This window comes from Meriones unguiculatus, chromosome 19 (assembly GCF_030254825.1).
Source record: "Meriones unguiculatus strain TT.TT164.6M chromosome 19, Bangor_MerUng_6.1, whole genome shotgun sequence".
NCBI lineage: Eukaryota > Metazoa > Chordata > Mammalia > Rodentia > Muridae > Meriones > Meriones unguiculatus.
The window spans coordinates 27,742,860-27,759,613 of NC_083366.1; the positions used below are offsets into that span (position 1 = coordinate 27,742,860).

The 16,754-nt window shown below is 37.3% G+C and overlaps 1 protein-coding gene across 3 annotated transcripts in view; it reads right to left on the reverse strand.

Annotated features, from left to right (window-relative positions):
• The window catches only part of Wdr37 (WD repeat domain 37), a 60,580-nt gene that overhangs the window by 42,910 nt on the left and 916 nt on the right, over positions 1 to 16,754 (reverse strand). For all 3 annotated transcript variants that reach the window (XM_060372735.1, XM_060372736.1, XM_060372737.1), the window contains exons 2-3: positions 7,546 to 7,723; positions 3,828 to 3,924 (exon numbers count right to left, since the gene is read on the reverse strand). In XM_060372735.1, coding sequence (XP_060228718.1) covers positions 3,828 to 3,924; positions 7,546 to 7,683 — 235 coding nt within the window. In that variant the 5' untranslated portion in view covers positions 7,684 to 7,723. The remainder of the gene's footprint in view (positions 1 to 3,827; positions 3,925 to 7,545; positions 7,724 to 16,754) is intronic.

Sequence of the window (16,754 nt, forward strand, 5' to 3'; positions counted from 1 at the left end):
ACTATCAGGGTCTGAAGCAGGGTACTTGCAAGTAAAAATCCTTATTCAGCATAGCTTTCCTTTTTGCTTCATGAATTTAAAAAAATTCTGATACTGTCTAAGGTTCAGTAAAATATTTACAGTTTCCTTGTAGTTACTTCAGCTAAGGAAAAAAACATAGTAACATAACCACTGGTATATGACACCAAAAAATCTCCACATGAGGAAATACGAAAGATTTAAAAATTCCAGAATGAAAAATTAATAGGAAATACAGGATTGGGAGTGTCAGAAGAAAGATAAAAATGAACCACTATAAAGAATATAATCATTGAAATACAGAAAACTATGATCCTCCTTGCTTTCAGGGACCTGGGGAGCAGCTCAGGCACTGAGAAGAGACTTGCACAGGGTAGTAACTGGTCTAAAAGCACCAAGTACTAACCCGATACAGCTGGGACCTGACTTACACACATGTCCACCAGCCTTAGAACCCACATGCTTTCCAGGATACCATAAAGCCTCCTGGGACTATACGATACTTGTCTGACTAAAGTCTAAAACAAATCAAGGCCAGGAATAGCCTAAGAATAAAAGGCTCTATACAGCACCTGGGCTAAGTGACTGGAACTTTATCTTCTTTTTTTAATAATTTTTATATTTTTATATTAATCACAGGTTATTTACTTTGTATTTCAGCCGTAGCCCCCTTCCTCATTTTTTCCCAATCCCACCGTCTCTCCCTCATCTTCTCCCTGTCCCTTTCCAAGTCCACTGATAGGAGAGGTCCTCCTCCCCTTCCATCTGACCCTAGCCTATCAGGTATCTTCAGGACTGGCTACAATGTCCTCCTCTGTAGCCTGGCAAGGCTACTCCTCCCTCTGGGGGTGGGGAGGAGGTCAAAGAGCCAGCCATTGAGTTCATGTCAGAAATAGTCCCTGTTCCCCTATTTGCTCAACAATGTTTGTAGCAACTTTATTCATAACAGCCAGAACCTGGAAACAACCTAGATGTCCATCCATGGAAGAATGGATATAGAAGTTGTGGTACTTTTACACAATGGAATACTACTCAGCAATTAAAAACAAGGAAATCATGAAATTTGCAGGCAAATGGTGGGATCTAGAAAAGATCATCCTGAGGAGGTATCCCCAGAGCAGAGAGACATACACGGTATATACTCACTTATAGGTGGGTATTAGACATATAAGATGGGATAAACATACTAAAATCTGTACACCTAAAGAAGATAAACAAGAAAGAGGACCCAGTATGATCAATCCTCACTTAGAAAGACAACTGGAAGTTTATCTTACGGGCACTAAGAAGCCACAAAGATCTCTAAATGCTGGACAACATAAAGTCAAAGCACCTTCCAACATTAGTAGATTTAAAGATTTATTTTTATTATTTTTAACTGACAGATGGGATGCTTTGTGACATGAATGTCTTAAATCACAATAAAAACAATAAAAATATTTCAGCTGTTAAAACTTGGATACTTAAAAAAAATCCTTAATATCAGATGCTATACTTATAACAAAGCTGGAGTCAGTTTTCCCTCTCTGTTCTCCAGATAAAAGGGATGTGGAGAAGCCAAAACATTAAATTTTCCAAGAGCAAAGTGTGAATGACATAAAATTGTATTTTCTTCATAACTAATCCAACAACAGAAATCAAAAGGTGCACCAGGCATGGTGGTGCACGCCTTTGATCCCAGCACTCAGGGAAGGAGAGACAGGCGAATCTCTGTGAGTTCCAGGCCAGCCTGGTCTACAAAGCAAGTCCAGGACAGCCAAAGCTACACAAAGAATTTGTTTTTGCAGAACCAAAAATAAAAAGAAATTAAAAGGTATAAAACAGCCTGTAATTTAATTGCTGCTTATTAGTATCCATTCAACTCTTTGAGAAAGTTTCATTATAGTTCATGTAAATGGTATCCATGTTATAAACACAAGCCCCACCCCATAAAAATTACCCAATAACAAAACACCAAAAGGGATAAAAAGATATTAATTTCCCAATGGTGAAGCTTTAACACATCTGACTTCATCTAAAACTAGAAGACCAATTATGCTCAAAACAACAATCACCAGAAGAACTCAAAGGAAAAAAAAAATAAAGTAAAAGAAGAAAATGTTTTCTTTTAAAAAGTGTAATGGGGCCCAAGGGTTATATAAATTTATTTTTATGTTTCTTTTTAACCACAGGTTGGAATTTGTTTGTAAAACAAAACAAAAATTCTCATGTTATATGCTAGTGACTCAAAGTCCAGCATATTTTCATTGACAGCCAAGTTGAGCGATTTGCCATAGGGTATCAATTTGATGCCCCAGGTCCCGCCTCTGAGAAAAAGGTATCGGACGGGTCTGATGCTCTTTGGGTGGATGACACCTAAATGAACATCGGTACAAAGTCCCAACTTATTTCTAATATCAGAGATCAGACCTCTACTCTTGCCTGATGCGTCTAAAACAAAAAGGGGGAACTGTAGAGAGCTGCGGAATGCTATGCCTTAAAGATGGAGCTGGTTTCCGCCTTCCACCTTCCCGATGGTGAGTGCTCTCTGTCACAAACAATTCCACATTTGGCTAAGGCTGAGGATCTGGCTTGCTTCCATGTATGTGGACTTATCTGCATTGCCCACGTGGCACGCCTGGGTTGGCTACCCAGAGGCTATTTAAGCTGTGGGCTGGCTTTCCCCAGGGTCCGAGGATTGTTCAAGGTTCCTGAATAAACTGCATTGAAAAAAAAAAAAAAAAAACAAAACAAAACAAAAAAACTAAAATGAAGCTAATTCAAAATTCTTTTGATTTATTTCTAATAAGTCAACATGTTTTTGAAAAATAATTTTCCAAAATAAGGTTTCTCTGTGTAGCCTTGGCTGTCCTGTACTCACTTTGTAGACCAGACCGGCCTCTAACTCATAAAGATCCACCTGCCTGTCTCCCTGAGTGCTGGGATTACAGGTGTGTGCTACCATGCCCAGCTGCTTTTTGAAAATTTTAAGAGAGGATATATTAAAGTTTATATAATTTATGGTATACTTAGTATATAAAAATGAAATGTATTCCTTTTGTTTAAAATTGCAATTTTGATTGCTTGATCTGGTAGCCCCCTCAAAGATTCTCAGGGCCCAGCCCCATAATCTGTTAACATGTTACCCTACAAGTTCAGGGGTTCTGCAGGAAAGGAGATCACCCTGGAATATCTAGGGGTTCAATCAAGTCACATATTATTAGGACTGGAACAGACAGAAGGTAAGTCAGGAAGGACACAAGAGAAACCATCAAATAACCAAAGAGATGGGCATATGAGCCAAAAACAGTAACAAAGGAACTGTCCTAAAAGCACAATTAAGTGCATTCTATCACTACACAAATAAGCAGGAAAAGTTTGTCCCTAAAGGCTAAAGAATGGAACACAAATCTGCCAGGATTTAACATCATCCTGTCAAGTCATGCTAGGCCCACAGAACTGCAAGACAATTTATGTTAATATTATTTATGTGTATATGTGTTTTGCCTACATGTATGTCTATATAGCACATGAATGCTTGGTGCCCTCAGAGGTCAGAGGATTGCAATGGATCTCCTAAAATTGAAATTACAAACAGCTGTGATCAGTCATGTGGGTGCTGAGAACTGAACCCAGAACTTTTGGAAGAGCAGCCAGTGCTCTTAATAGCTACAATATCACTCCAGACCCAATAATATGTTTAAGTCAACATGTTTAATAACAACAAAAATTAATACAGTGATGAATCTCAAACCACAAAATATTGTTCTCAAAATTTTCTATGGTTATGTAATAATTTATTAAAATACATTAGGATATGGTATACTCACATTCTAAGTTTTCGATGTAAAGATTTTCAAATTCTCTTTCTATCTGTCCAAACAGTTCCAGCAGTGTACTGCGAACTGAGGAAGGCAGTTTAGAATCCTGTACAAGAGAAATATTTTTGTATGAAATGAATGAATGAGTCACTTTAATACTTAGGCAACAATATATTTTTCAAATTGAATTATCATTTATCTTAAACTCTTTATAACATCATATATTTTACTTCTTATACATATAAAGGTTTAAAGAATTTAAAATTTAGTTAGGTGGGGAGAAGAGGGAGGGAGAGTGGGTCTGGAGGGATTTGAGGGAGGGGGCTTCAATAGGGAATAATGAATAAATTGTGAAAAAAAAATTAAAATTAAAAATTAAAAAAAAGTTAGTTAGGGATGTAGCTCAGTGAGAGCATGTACCTAGCATGTACTGTGGGTTCAAGCCCCAAAACTCAAAATAAAAATTTTAAGATTCAAGTTTCTACAAAGCAAAGAGTGCACTGTTAAACAGGGAACAAGCCTCTACCAACCCTAAAGCTAAGAATGCCAGAATATCTGAAACCTACAGCAAAACCTTTTATGCCTGCCTACCAGATGTCCCTAACAATAGATGTGGTCAGTGTACTAAGGGATGACATTCTTCTGTTTTGTGACTACAAAAGGCCTTGTACTCTCTTCCACAACAGTGTGTTATTCAGGTGAACATAATCTGTGTTCTTCAGCCTTGGTCATACATATTAGACTCAGAGTAAACTTTTTTTCCCATTGGAGGAAAAGCTCTGTCTTCCATTGACACAGAGGGAACATGAGTTACTTTATTCAAAAATGTCCAAACTTGTAGAGAAGCAAGGCCATTCCCAAAAGTGAAGCAATGTTTCAAATAGCCTTTAGACTCTACCACAAGCTATTTTAAAGAGAAAAGAAAAAAAAGAAAGAAAGAAAAAACACCATTTCAATGGACTAATAGAGAGATGTACCTCATCACCTATTTAGAGCCACTGTGCTTCAACCAAAACTAGAGACTTCCTATACCTCTATAACTAAGACTATTATGTAGAGAGGGGAAAAAGAAAATCTTGCCTACAGGAGCAAACTGTCTAGTAGCTTAGTCAACATCTAAGTAGGTACCCCTTTGGGGCCACATTCTTCATTCCTTTGCACACTTCCCCAAGTAAGTTCCAAGGTACCCAGTAAGTTCACAAAATAATTTACTCCCCTCACCCCCGAACACTACATAAATAAAAGCTATTTGATGTGCCTACCCCACTCTTACCTCGACAGGGACACTATCTACATAATAATCAGTATGTGTGCTCCACCCTTCCCAGAATAAAAAAGTATTTTTCAGAAATAAAAATCTCAAAATACTTTTATATTAATATTCCAATATTTAAGTAATATCAGTATAATCTTCAAGTTGATTTCTCAAGTTTATACATAGCACCAATTGTTGAGACCTGATAAGGTGAAAATTTTAAAAATATTCATACATATAATATTTATTTAAAATTCCACCTTGGGTTCACCTCTCAGAACTATGAATTTCAGGATATGGTAAACAGTTCCACAATTTGGGCTTGTCAATAATCATGTGTTCTTACATAAAATTTGTAAACTACTTAAAATATATACATACTAGCTTAAGCAATGAATCTGGTAGAAATGGCAATCTTTACAACTTAAGATAATAGAACACTAGCCTGATATAGTACCATGGAGGTTAATCTTCACCTTCTTTTGATATTGTTTCCTAATGACACAAGAACACTGCTACACTGTTTCTAAAGCGATTACTCCTATAAATCAAGACTACTGACATTGGGCACATTTCTATATTCCCACAGCAGTCCACTTCTACCTACCATGCTAGCTGCAGCATCAAACTCTTCTCACTCTCCTCCCTACTGTGATGGGAAGATTCACACCGGCCACTCACAGATCATGCTGGTTGGTTCCAATCCAAGTAACTAGACTCAGTAAACAATAGGCACCGTCTAGCTAATACGGGAAACTCAGCCATTAGAGCAGTGTACAGGTGTAGGTTGCTCAGGTGAAAGAATTGTCAATTCCCTTGTAATGGCTACTGTGAGATACAATGATCACCTTATACTACATCACAATGGAAGAGAACACTAAGAACACATTTACCTCATGTAGGAAGTAACTCTAGAATATGCCAGGAAATAAAGTAGAATTTTCACTGCTAGAAATGTAAGTAAATCAAAAAACTTTTAAGAACTATTTTAGACTATTTACCTACACTGTCCAATTAATAGCTACCAGCCACATATGACTGTTTAAATTTCAATGTAATTCGTTTTTGTTTAATCTATATTTTAAATCCTAAGTCACACCAACCAAATTTAACTGCCTACATGTTACATCTACCTTGTGTCACCTTTGTCAAAGGTGATAACACTTCCGCCACCAAAGAAATCCTACCACACAGCTGTAGTTTTACTCTCTCAAATGAACTGTGTCCCAAACCTGAGTGCCCCTGAATGTGACTATCTTTACTAAAGTGACTGGTAAAACGCAGTCATAATGGTGATCCTAATTAATTACGATTGGTGGCCTTACAAGAGTTAAGGAAAGCACAGGAAGAGTAAAGAAAATAAGGATGCAAAAAGGTGGCAGTTACAAGCTACAAATGAGACCTTGCTCGTGTGGCAATTATTTTTCCAGCATCTACACTCTATCAACTGATTAGCTGCAATGTGGCAGGCCATAATCCTTTTGGTTTTTAGGTAAGCACTACTGCCCCTATAGAATTTATATACTAGAAGTCCCATGCAGAAAGTTGCTTACACAGTTCTAATAAGATCCAACATTCATAAAGACCAATTTCTCAGATGCAAGCCTTTTTATCATACAGCATTGTGGCTGATGCAGTCTACTGTGAAAAAATGGTTATAAAAGCATAAGTGCATACTTCTATAGGTATTATATAATAATTATATATATTAAATATATAATATGTATATAATTATTTTAATAAAACATAGTAATTTAACTTGACTTCACAATAATACTCTTCAATAATCCTACCATCTTAACATCTATAAGGACATTAGAAAAGTATGAAAACAACACTATCAGCCATGTATTACTACACTCATGGAAGGACAGTATATTCACCATAGCTGAGACAAGGACAAAGCCAAGTAAAGTCACTTCAGAGAGCAGAAAGAGCATCAAAATTTTTATTCTCCCCTTTACTTGAAAACGTTAGAAACAGAAAATCTGTCTTAGAAGTCTAGGCTAAACCTCTTCTAGACAACAAAACTGTACAAAGAATGAGTCCATATTGTCATACCTGTATATTTTTGTGATTATTATGAATTATAACCTTAGCCAGGCATGGTGGCACACACCTTTCTTTAATCCCAGCAATTGGGAGGCAGAGGCAGGTGGATCTCTGTAAGTTTGAAGCAAGACTAGTCTACATAGCAACCAACCAGAACTACATAGAGAGACCTTGTCTCAAAAAAAATAATTAATAATAATAATGATGGTAATAATGATAATGATGATAAGCAACCAAAAAATCTAATTCTATCTCTGTGTACACTGCTGAATTTACTGTGTTCTTTTAAAGGTTTGGCCGTGTAAGCCTTGCCGTGTAAGCCTTTCTTCTGCTTTGGAAACCTACATGCATTAGCTATTTCATTTACACTATAAGCATGATAACCATCTTTAAAATGGGCACTAGCCAATGCTGACTTACTTGTCCTTCTAACATTTCTCTTGGTAGTCCAGTCCTCTCTTGTTCTGAGCTGTTAGTTCTTCGTATAGAAAGGCTATGAGATTTGCGCTTTTGTTTCGCTTGGCGAGCAGTTGAACAACTTCCGCTTTCTGTGGGCATTACTTCTAGAAGGTAGTGTCCTGGTCACTCCTGCAATAAGCTAAATAACAGCAGGGAAAACAAGTACTTCATTTCTGATACAACAAATTGAAATAATCAGCAGTCAAGGTAAGGATTTCTTACCAAGATTAGTGCTCACTAAACAGTACAAAACTCAAGTGTTGAAGTCAGTTACAATGATTCTTCTTTAAATCTTTCTCAAAACTGTTTTAGCTATTCTAGTTCTTTAATATAACCTAGTTTTCAAAAGATTTCTTTATCTCAAAAATTCTTGCTTTGTAGGATTAGAGAGATCACTTAGTGGTTAAGAGCACGTGTTGTTCTTTCAGAGAACCTGAGCTCAATTCCCCTCACCCATGAGGTGGCTCACTACCTTCTATAACATCCAGTTCCAGGGAATCTGATGCTTCTTCTGGCTTCCACTGGCACCAGGCATGCACAGAATACACGAAAGCAAACCACCAATACAAGCCAAAAAAAATTTTTTTTAATTCTTACTTAAAATTCGTAACTTTAAAAAGAATTTGCTAAATCTATTTATCACTTTGGAACTTGAAACCTACGAAAACATTTATCTTTGCATCAGTTTCTAGTTAACTACTAAATGAACAACCCAAGTTACTAAAATCTTTTATACTTTTTAGCATTTTAAACACTATTTTCATTTTTTTCACATGTTAACTACTAATATACAAAAATACAAAAAATTACTGTGTATTGAGCTTGTATCTCACATTCTTGCTGAATTTCTTTATAAATTTTAGAAAAAAATATTTCAGATTGTTTATTTTAATATCTTGTTTTTTAATGTAAATTAATGTTCCACTTAAAAGAGAAAAGACATCCCTTAAAAGAGAAAAGACATCTCTACATCTCTTAAAAGAGAAAAGATATCTCTGCCTTTTTGGTTTGCAAGTCTTATTTCCTTATACTTTTGGCTAGAAATTTTAGTATATCCTTCCTTTTTTTTCAATTTCAATGTAAAAATAACCATGCCTTCAACTACTGAGATTAAAGCTAGCTACAGGTTTTCTATAGTTATTTACCAAGTTGACATTTCTTTCTCATGCATTTCCTATGCACTTATTTCACAAATAAGTCCTGAAAATGTCCTTTTCTTTCTGTATCAATTAATATGGGGGCAAGGATGTTCTTTGTTGATCTAACAGGGTTTAATTACATTGATTATTTTCAAATACAGATCAATACTGACACCCATGGAAAATTCATTTTTCCTCTATCCTCTTATTTTCTGTACTTTCTTGTAGATTACCTAAATGTGCTTAGAATTTTATACTGGGGCAGGGAAATGACTTGGCAGGTAAACTCATTAACCATGTAAGCCTGACAATTCTAGCTCCATCTCCTGAACCCACATTTAAAAAAAAAAAAAAAGCAAACAGCAGCAAAAAAAACCAAACATGCTGCTGTGGCCCTGTGGGCCAAGTCTATAATATATACCCAAGAGCTATATAGCTGGAACATACAATACTTATGCTTTTTGTGTTTTGAGGAACCTCCCACTGATTTAGATGGTGAATGAACTGATTCACATTCCCACCAACAGAATTCTCCTTTTTTCTAAATCCTCAACAACATTTGGTTTGCTTTTTTTTTTGAACATAAGTGTACTCATTGATACAACATGACACAAATCTAGACAGATATGGAAAGGAGGAGTCTTAATTGAGAAAATGCCTCCATAGACTGTTTGCCAGTCTATGGGGGTACTGTCTTGATTAATGATTGGTGTAGGAAGGCCCAGCCCACTGCAGGAGATACCATCCCTGGGTTGTATAAGAAAGCAAGCTAAGCAAATCCATGGGGCACAAGCCAGTAAACTGCACTCATCCATGCTCTCTGCTTTAGCTCCTGTTTCCAAGTTCTGACCTAGAGTTCCTGCTTTGGAACAGACTATAAGTTATAAAATCAAATATACCCTTTTCTCCCAGACTTGCTTTTAGTTATAATTTTTATTAAAACAATAAACAGAAAGCCAACTATGAACCAGGCAAGCAGTGGTGGTGCACGCCTTCAATCCCAGCACTTGTGAGGCAAGGGCAGGGAAATCTCTGAGTTCAAGGTCAGCCTAGTCTATAGAATGAGTTCCAGGACAGCCAGGGCTACACAGAGAAACCCTATCTCAAAAAAAAAAAAAAAAAAAGGAGAGAGAGAAAGATCCACTAAGACAATAAGCATTCTGAACACATGTACCAAAAATCTCAATCTAGTCTGGATTTGCAGTTAACTGATAAAGATGTGAACATTAGCCATTTGTATTTCTTTATTTGAAAAGTGTTTGGGCCTGGAGAGATGACTCAGCAGTTGCGAGCACTGGTCGCTCCTCCAGCAGACCCACATTCAATTCTCAGCAACCATATGGCAGCTCACAACATCTGTAACTCCAGTTTCAGGAGATCTGACACTATCACACAGGCATACATATAAGCAAAACCAATGCACATAAAATTTTAAAAATTTAAAAATTCTTAAAAAAAGTTTTTTTTAATTTGCTTCCTATTTATTGACTATACTGACTGAATTATTTGCTTTTCTGGTATTTAATTTTTAAAAGGTCTCTATGATCTGAATATTAATCTCTTGTTAGATGAATATATATCCAGAAACAATCCTGCCATTCTAATGGGTGTCTCTTCTCTCTGTTGTTTCTTTGGCTGTGAAGCAGGATTTAATGACTGCAACCCCATCTGTCATTCCTTGCTAATATTCCCTAAGTTACTGGAGTCCTGATCAGAAAGCTCTTGATGATGACTGTATCCTGAAATGTTTTTTCTAGCAGTTTCATTTCCGTCTTCCATGAAAATCTCTACTTCATTTTTGTACAGGGTAAAAGGTTCTAATTTCAATTTTCTAAAGTGATTACACAGTTTTCCCAACACAAATGTATGTTTTCAACACCTGTCAAAAATCAGATGCCTGTAGTTTCATGATTTTATTTCTGGATCTTAAAAGTTTTATGACGGTGAATTTAAAATCCTTACCAAATAATTCTAATCAGTGCCATATCTGTTCTGGTACTGATTGTTTTTAATTTCTGTGTAAGAGTCCCAGCTCAGAACTCTCTTTGTAGATCAAGCTGGCCTCAATTCACAAAGATTCACCTGCCTCTGCCTCCCAAAACAGTACTGGGTTTAAAGGCATGTGTCACCACACCCAGCTGCCAATTGATTTTTAATTGAAACCTTGACCTTTTCAGGTTTTTGTTTGTTTTGTTCTGTTTTGATTTTGGGTTGGTTTGTTGTTGCTGTTGTTGTTTTCCGAGACTGGGTTTCTCTGTGTAGCTTTGACTGTCCTGGACAGGCTTTTTAAACCAGGCTGACCTCCAACTCACAGAGATCTGCCTGCCTCTGCCTCCCTGAGTGCTGGGATTCAGGGGTGCTCCACCCAGTCCCAGCTGAAACCTTGACTTTTTGGACATGATGCTATTAAGTGATGGGCTCTGTTACAGTAGCCTTTCCTAAAACTGCTTTGGTAAACAGGAGTATTGCTTAGCTGCTGCCAGATGCATAAGAAAAGGCAGGGACTGAATTAAGGCTCTCTATTCATGTGCCATCACATGAGGAAGATTCCTAGAGTAGTCCTCTTTGGCCCGCACTCAGATCACCATGGCTGACGAATAAGGATGGTCATTACTGTTCTCCACAGTTTCCTTGCCCCTACAGAGGGGTAGCATCTTCTGAAATTATGTTTATTGTCTTTTGATTTAATGCTCATTGGTGTTTCGCCTGCCTGTATGTTTGTGTGCAGCATGCATGTCTGGCCACAGGGGCCAGAAGAAGGCACCAGATACCCTGAAACTGGAGTTATAGATGGTTGTGAGCCACTCTTTGGCTGCTAAAAATCAAATCCTGGTCCTCTGGAAGAGCAACATGTGCTGCTGAGCCATCTTTCCAATCTGCCTCTTCTTGAATCTCTGCTAGGTTTTCTCTGATGCCATCTATGTAGGGAAAAAAAAAGTATTCATACAAGCAAATCCCAACTCCTCACCCAGCCATTCTCTGATACCAAGCCTACAGATTTTATCACCATTTGTCATGGACAGCAGTCTAGTTTGTTTCTTTCTTTTTCTGCTTTGTTCTGATTTTTGCCTGAGCTCTTTGCTGTTCCTCAGTTGCAGACTTATACAGGATCAAACTAGAAATATATAGTGGAAACAGAAAACTAAATTCTATGCCCCTTTTCAGATCCCAAAGGTCCTATTTACTTCTTCCATCTTTCAGCTTTATATTCATTTTATGTATAATGTCCAGTGTTCCTAACTGTACTTCATTTTTCCCCTATGCTAAATTATTTTTGTCTCTACCACCCCCCTTTTTTTCCAAAAGCAGTTTTTATTTCTAGAGTTCTAACCTCATCAGTGGTGGGAAAGCAGGAAAGATTGTTTATCATTCCAGGGGCCTCTATAATGTTGGTATGTTGTTACCAAACACACAAGCATCTGACATCCTGGATTTGGTAAATGGAATGACAGTATTTAGTCTCTCTCTTTCTATGAGGGCAATAAGCTATCAACCAACCTTTGCTTTTGTAAGAATCCTGGATTTAGAATCTTCATCTACAATTCCTATTTGTACAGGTTTGGAAATAACTGACAAAACAGTAGACAGAAATGAAAAAGCAGTTTCCACCACTTAGTCAAATATCCAATTACAGCACTTCACTTATTTTTCAAGAAAACTGGCTGACTCCGTTTCTTTAACTGCTACTACAACAGTTTAAATCCAGTCAGAATTTGCAAGATCACATTTATATGTCTGACAGCCTTATTCTTCATCCACTCCAATTAAAGGATACACAAAGTATCTCATTTTAGCATTCTGTATGCAGCTTTTTTACACAATACCTACACAGTTTATTTCCAATTACCACCTCATATTTTCTGTAACTAGGATATGTTGTCAGCTGTCATTCCAGGCATCACAGGCAATGGTTCTAGTTGTCTTGATCAATTGAGTCACTATGGGAATCCAGTAACTTGTCAGATACTTTTTTTCCATATGACATTTACTAGTGTCTTTTCCTCTAACAGGCACTGATGAAGGGTTAACAGCATCAAAGTAGACTACACTTAATAAAGCTAGCCCTCAGGTTAAACAAAACGGCAATGTGAAGGCCAAAACCAGCGCTGGACCCACCCACAACTTCAAATTCATTCTCTGTATCTGTAGCTCCTATTCTGGAACACCATCCCCTCTCAGGAGCTGTAATCTGTTGTCAGCCTTTCTATGTGACAACTTTCCTCATCTTTACATTTGCCTTTATATTTATGCCCTCTATTTCCCCAGCAACCTGTACTGACCCTACGCCTGATGACTTAACTGAATTAAGAAACACAGAGGACAGTAATGAGACACACATTTGAGTGTATCCGTGAGAGCTTACAGCACCTCATGGGCTGGGTAAAAACTGAAGGAAAGGAAAGGAGAAAGCTGGGACAGCACCAGCTCTCTATGCTTCCTGCCTGGTGCCATGCCTGGCACACTCCTGACAACATGACTCAATGGGCTGCATTCCTCTCAAACCTGAACCTATTCCCTGCTTAAGTTGCTTTGTGTTAGAAATTTGGCCTCAGTGCTAAGAAGTGTAACTAATGCCGGTCCTATTATTATTTCCTCCCATTCGCACGACATCAAAAAAGTGTATGATGGCTACAAGCACTATCTTCATTCCAAACCATGTCCTGGTATTTAAAAAAAAAGTAAAGAGAAGTAGATGCAGGAGACCAACCAGCCTTACTTTAATAGTGAGTTCAAGGCCATCATGGGCTACCTGAAACCCTCTTAGAAATATAAAAGGATGGCTCAGAGGTTAAGGTCCCATAGTGCCCTTCCAAAGGACCCAAGTTCACTGCAGGATATCAAGCAACTTATCACCACCTGCAACTCCAGCTCCAGAGCAGTGGTTCTCAATCTTCCTAATACAGTTCCTCATGTTATGGTGGTCCCAACCACAAAATTACTTTCATTGCTACTTCATAACTGTAATTTTGCTACTGTTTGAATCATAATGTAAATATCAGTATTTTCCAATGGTCTTAGGCGACTCCCGTGAAGGTCATGACCCACAGATTGAGTACCATTGTTCTAGACGATCTGATTTTCTTTTCTGGCTTCTGTGGCCACAGCACTCATGCAGACACAATGAATTAAATGTTTGATTTACTAAAGGACAAGGATTAGGGTTTGCTATTCTAGCAATAAGGATGAGGTTGCAAGCACTTGTAAAAGAAATATTGAAATGGTATACACGGAACCCAAGCTAGACAAGTGAAAACAGAAAGAATGGAGAGTACGTGGAAGTCAGTGGGAAGATCTGAAAAGCTACTACAGTGTTGCTTATGAGACTTAAATGGATCAATAAATACAGAAGCACACAAAATCACTGTGAGGCAGAATCTTCAAATTCAATTAGTAGTCTCACAGTATTTCACAAACTAAACAGAATTAATCAGGCAATTGAAAAGGGAAAGAAAACTGTTTCACTCTGAATATAAGATAGGTCTACCAGGCCATAGTGGTGCATGACTTTAATCCCTGCACTGAGGGGGAAAGTGGTGGGAGGGCGGAAAAGGGTGGGCAGAAGCAGATGGATCTCTGAGTTTAAAGCAGTCTGGTCTACACAGAGAGTCTACATAGGACAGCAATGGCTATAGAGAGAAACCCTGTCTCAAAAGAAAAAAGAAAATGGGTCTGGGGCAGCCTGTAGTTCAATGGGAAGGAGACTGATTAGTACGCATGGATGAGACTGTGGGATTCATCACCAGCACCACACAAAAAAAATTATTTTAAAAAGTTACTTTTATTATGCATTAGTTCACCTATCTGCATGTTTTGAGGTTTATACTGAGGTGGCATCATTTAATCTATAGCATTTTAGAGGTCATTTAAAAATTCTAATGCACTCTTATAAAAATATCCAGACATACATACTGCCAAAGTACCAATACTAGAGAATTCGTACATTTTTATAAAGAAAGAAATCTGAAGCTTCAAAAGATAATTGTTTTCTTTCAAAACATTCACATCTACCTATTTTAATAGAATAAATCAGCACATTAAATGGAAACCTACAATATAGTTTCTGTCAAACCTTATTAAATGCTATCACATTTGTGACACATCTTTTCTGCTATTTGTAAGCAAGGCAAAACAATATATGGCCAGCTTTCGTACAGCATATTTAACAAATGAATAAAATCTCTATACATACTGCCAAGGTAATGAAATTACCACCTTGACAAATGGTGTAACATTAAACAGCATCAATGAACACAGCTTTCTCTCTTTTCATAAGGCTCTTTTCAGTATGTATGTTCAATGTTAAGTTGTTACTACCTACATTATCAGTTTTGTTAAGAACATACAATCATAAAAGGAAGCCTGCTAAAGTATTTTTTAAACATATACAACAAATTCTTAATTTATGCCTTTACTTGAAATAATATAAAACATTACTCTCCATACCTTGCAAGAAAGATTTTATTTTTCTTTCAAAAAGAAAAAAAATTATACCTGATTTATTTCAAAATAAATATCTGGTTTAATTTTAAAATTAAAATTAATTTTAAAAGAATGGTTATATAATTTGCAGGTGGTAATGTAAACTATAAAATGTCACTGAATATCCAGAAGTTCAATAAAGTTGTTGATACTATTAATACTTAAAATATTTTATTGTAATAGTACTTTGAAATTACTTACTAGAGGGCTGGGACACCAATGCAGTGTCTAACCAGTATCAAGGGAGAGAATGGTCTCTACAAGCAACCTTGGAAATCTGTCGCCAGCATTTAGTTACTGAAAACCTTCTGTCACATTAAGCCACTTATCAATTCTAGGTGTGACATTACACTGACAGGCATCGCTAATTAATAAGCTACCACCAAGATATTTTATCTTAAACAAAAAAAATGAAATTCAAATCTAGAATAAAATTTAATCGAAATAAATTTCGATTTATTTCAGGACAGGACAAGACAACTAACAAAACTCTTAGTACCACTGCTAAGCGAAATATACAACCCCAAGAATCTTAGCTCAAGTCAAGGGCAAAGTAAGTTAACAGACCAACATACCAATACAAAAAAAAATGTATCAACACAGGGTAAAAGAACTGGAACAAAACATACTTATTTAGGTCTGGTGTCCAGAAATTTTTGCAAGAAGGCTTGATATACACAACTTTCCAACAATGTGGCTGACATAAGCACCAAGGTCACACTGTTATTACACTCGGCCACTGGCCACTGCCCTGTCTCCTAGGGACAACACTAACAGAAAGCCTCTATTCACTTTGATCAGATTATATATACTATCCTCAAGCATGGGAACTAGATGTCAAAGGGTATTTACAAGCATTCAGATGATCAGCAAAGTAAACAAAACAGCAAGGAAGGTTGCATAATTGACTATTTCTTTAAAAAAAAAAAAAAGTATCCTGGAGGCATATTATCTTAAGCTGTTCTGCTTAGAGGTAAACAGTTTGTATCATTTGTTTGGCATACTTCGTAAGCCAAAACAATTAATATAAAGAAAACACACCTGAACTTCAAAGAAACTGCCCAGCAATCTGCATTCGTTCAAGATAGTGGTTTAGAGCTAACGGACCTCGTCTTCAAGCACAAGGCACATCGAAGAGTTCAACTTAGATGATAAAACCTCTGAGAACCTGATAATCGGTTATGTCTGCTCTTAAATTGGGATGGCATATTTATGCAACTTTTTGGTAAAACTGACCTGTTAAGCTGCCTTAAAACTAATGCCTGTCTCCGGCGGTGGACTTGTACAGGGGAGAAAGAAAAGGAGAAGTCTTCAGAAAGAGAAACAACGGCGTGGCGGGGTGGGGGTACCACTTCAGCATCTGCTCTCCCCTCACCCTTCGCCCCCGACCCTTCCTCCTCCAGAACCCGACTTTGCGGGATCGAAGGCCACCATCTTCAAACACCCTGCAGCCAGGCAGACTTGGGGACACAGGGAAGCCGGAGGGAACGCGCAAGGTGAGGACCGTATCCTTCGTCCACCTCGAAACCTTGACCAGCTCGTCCCCACCAC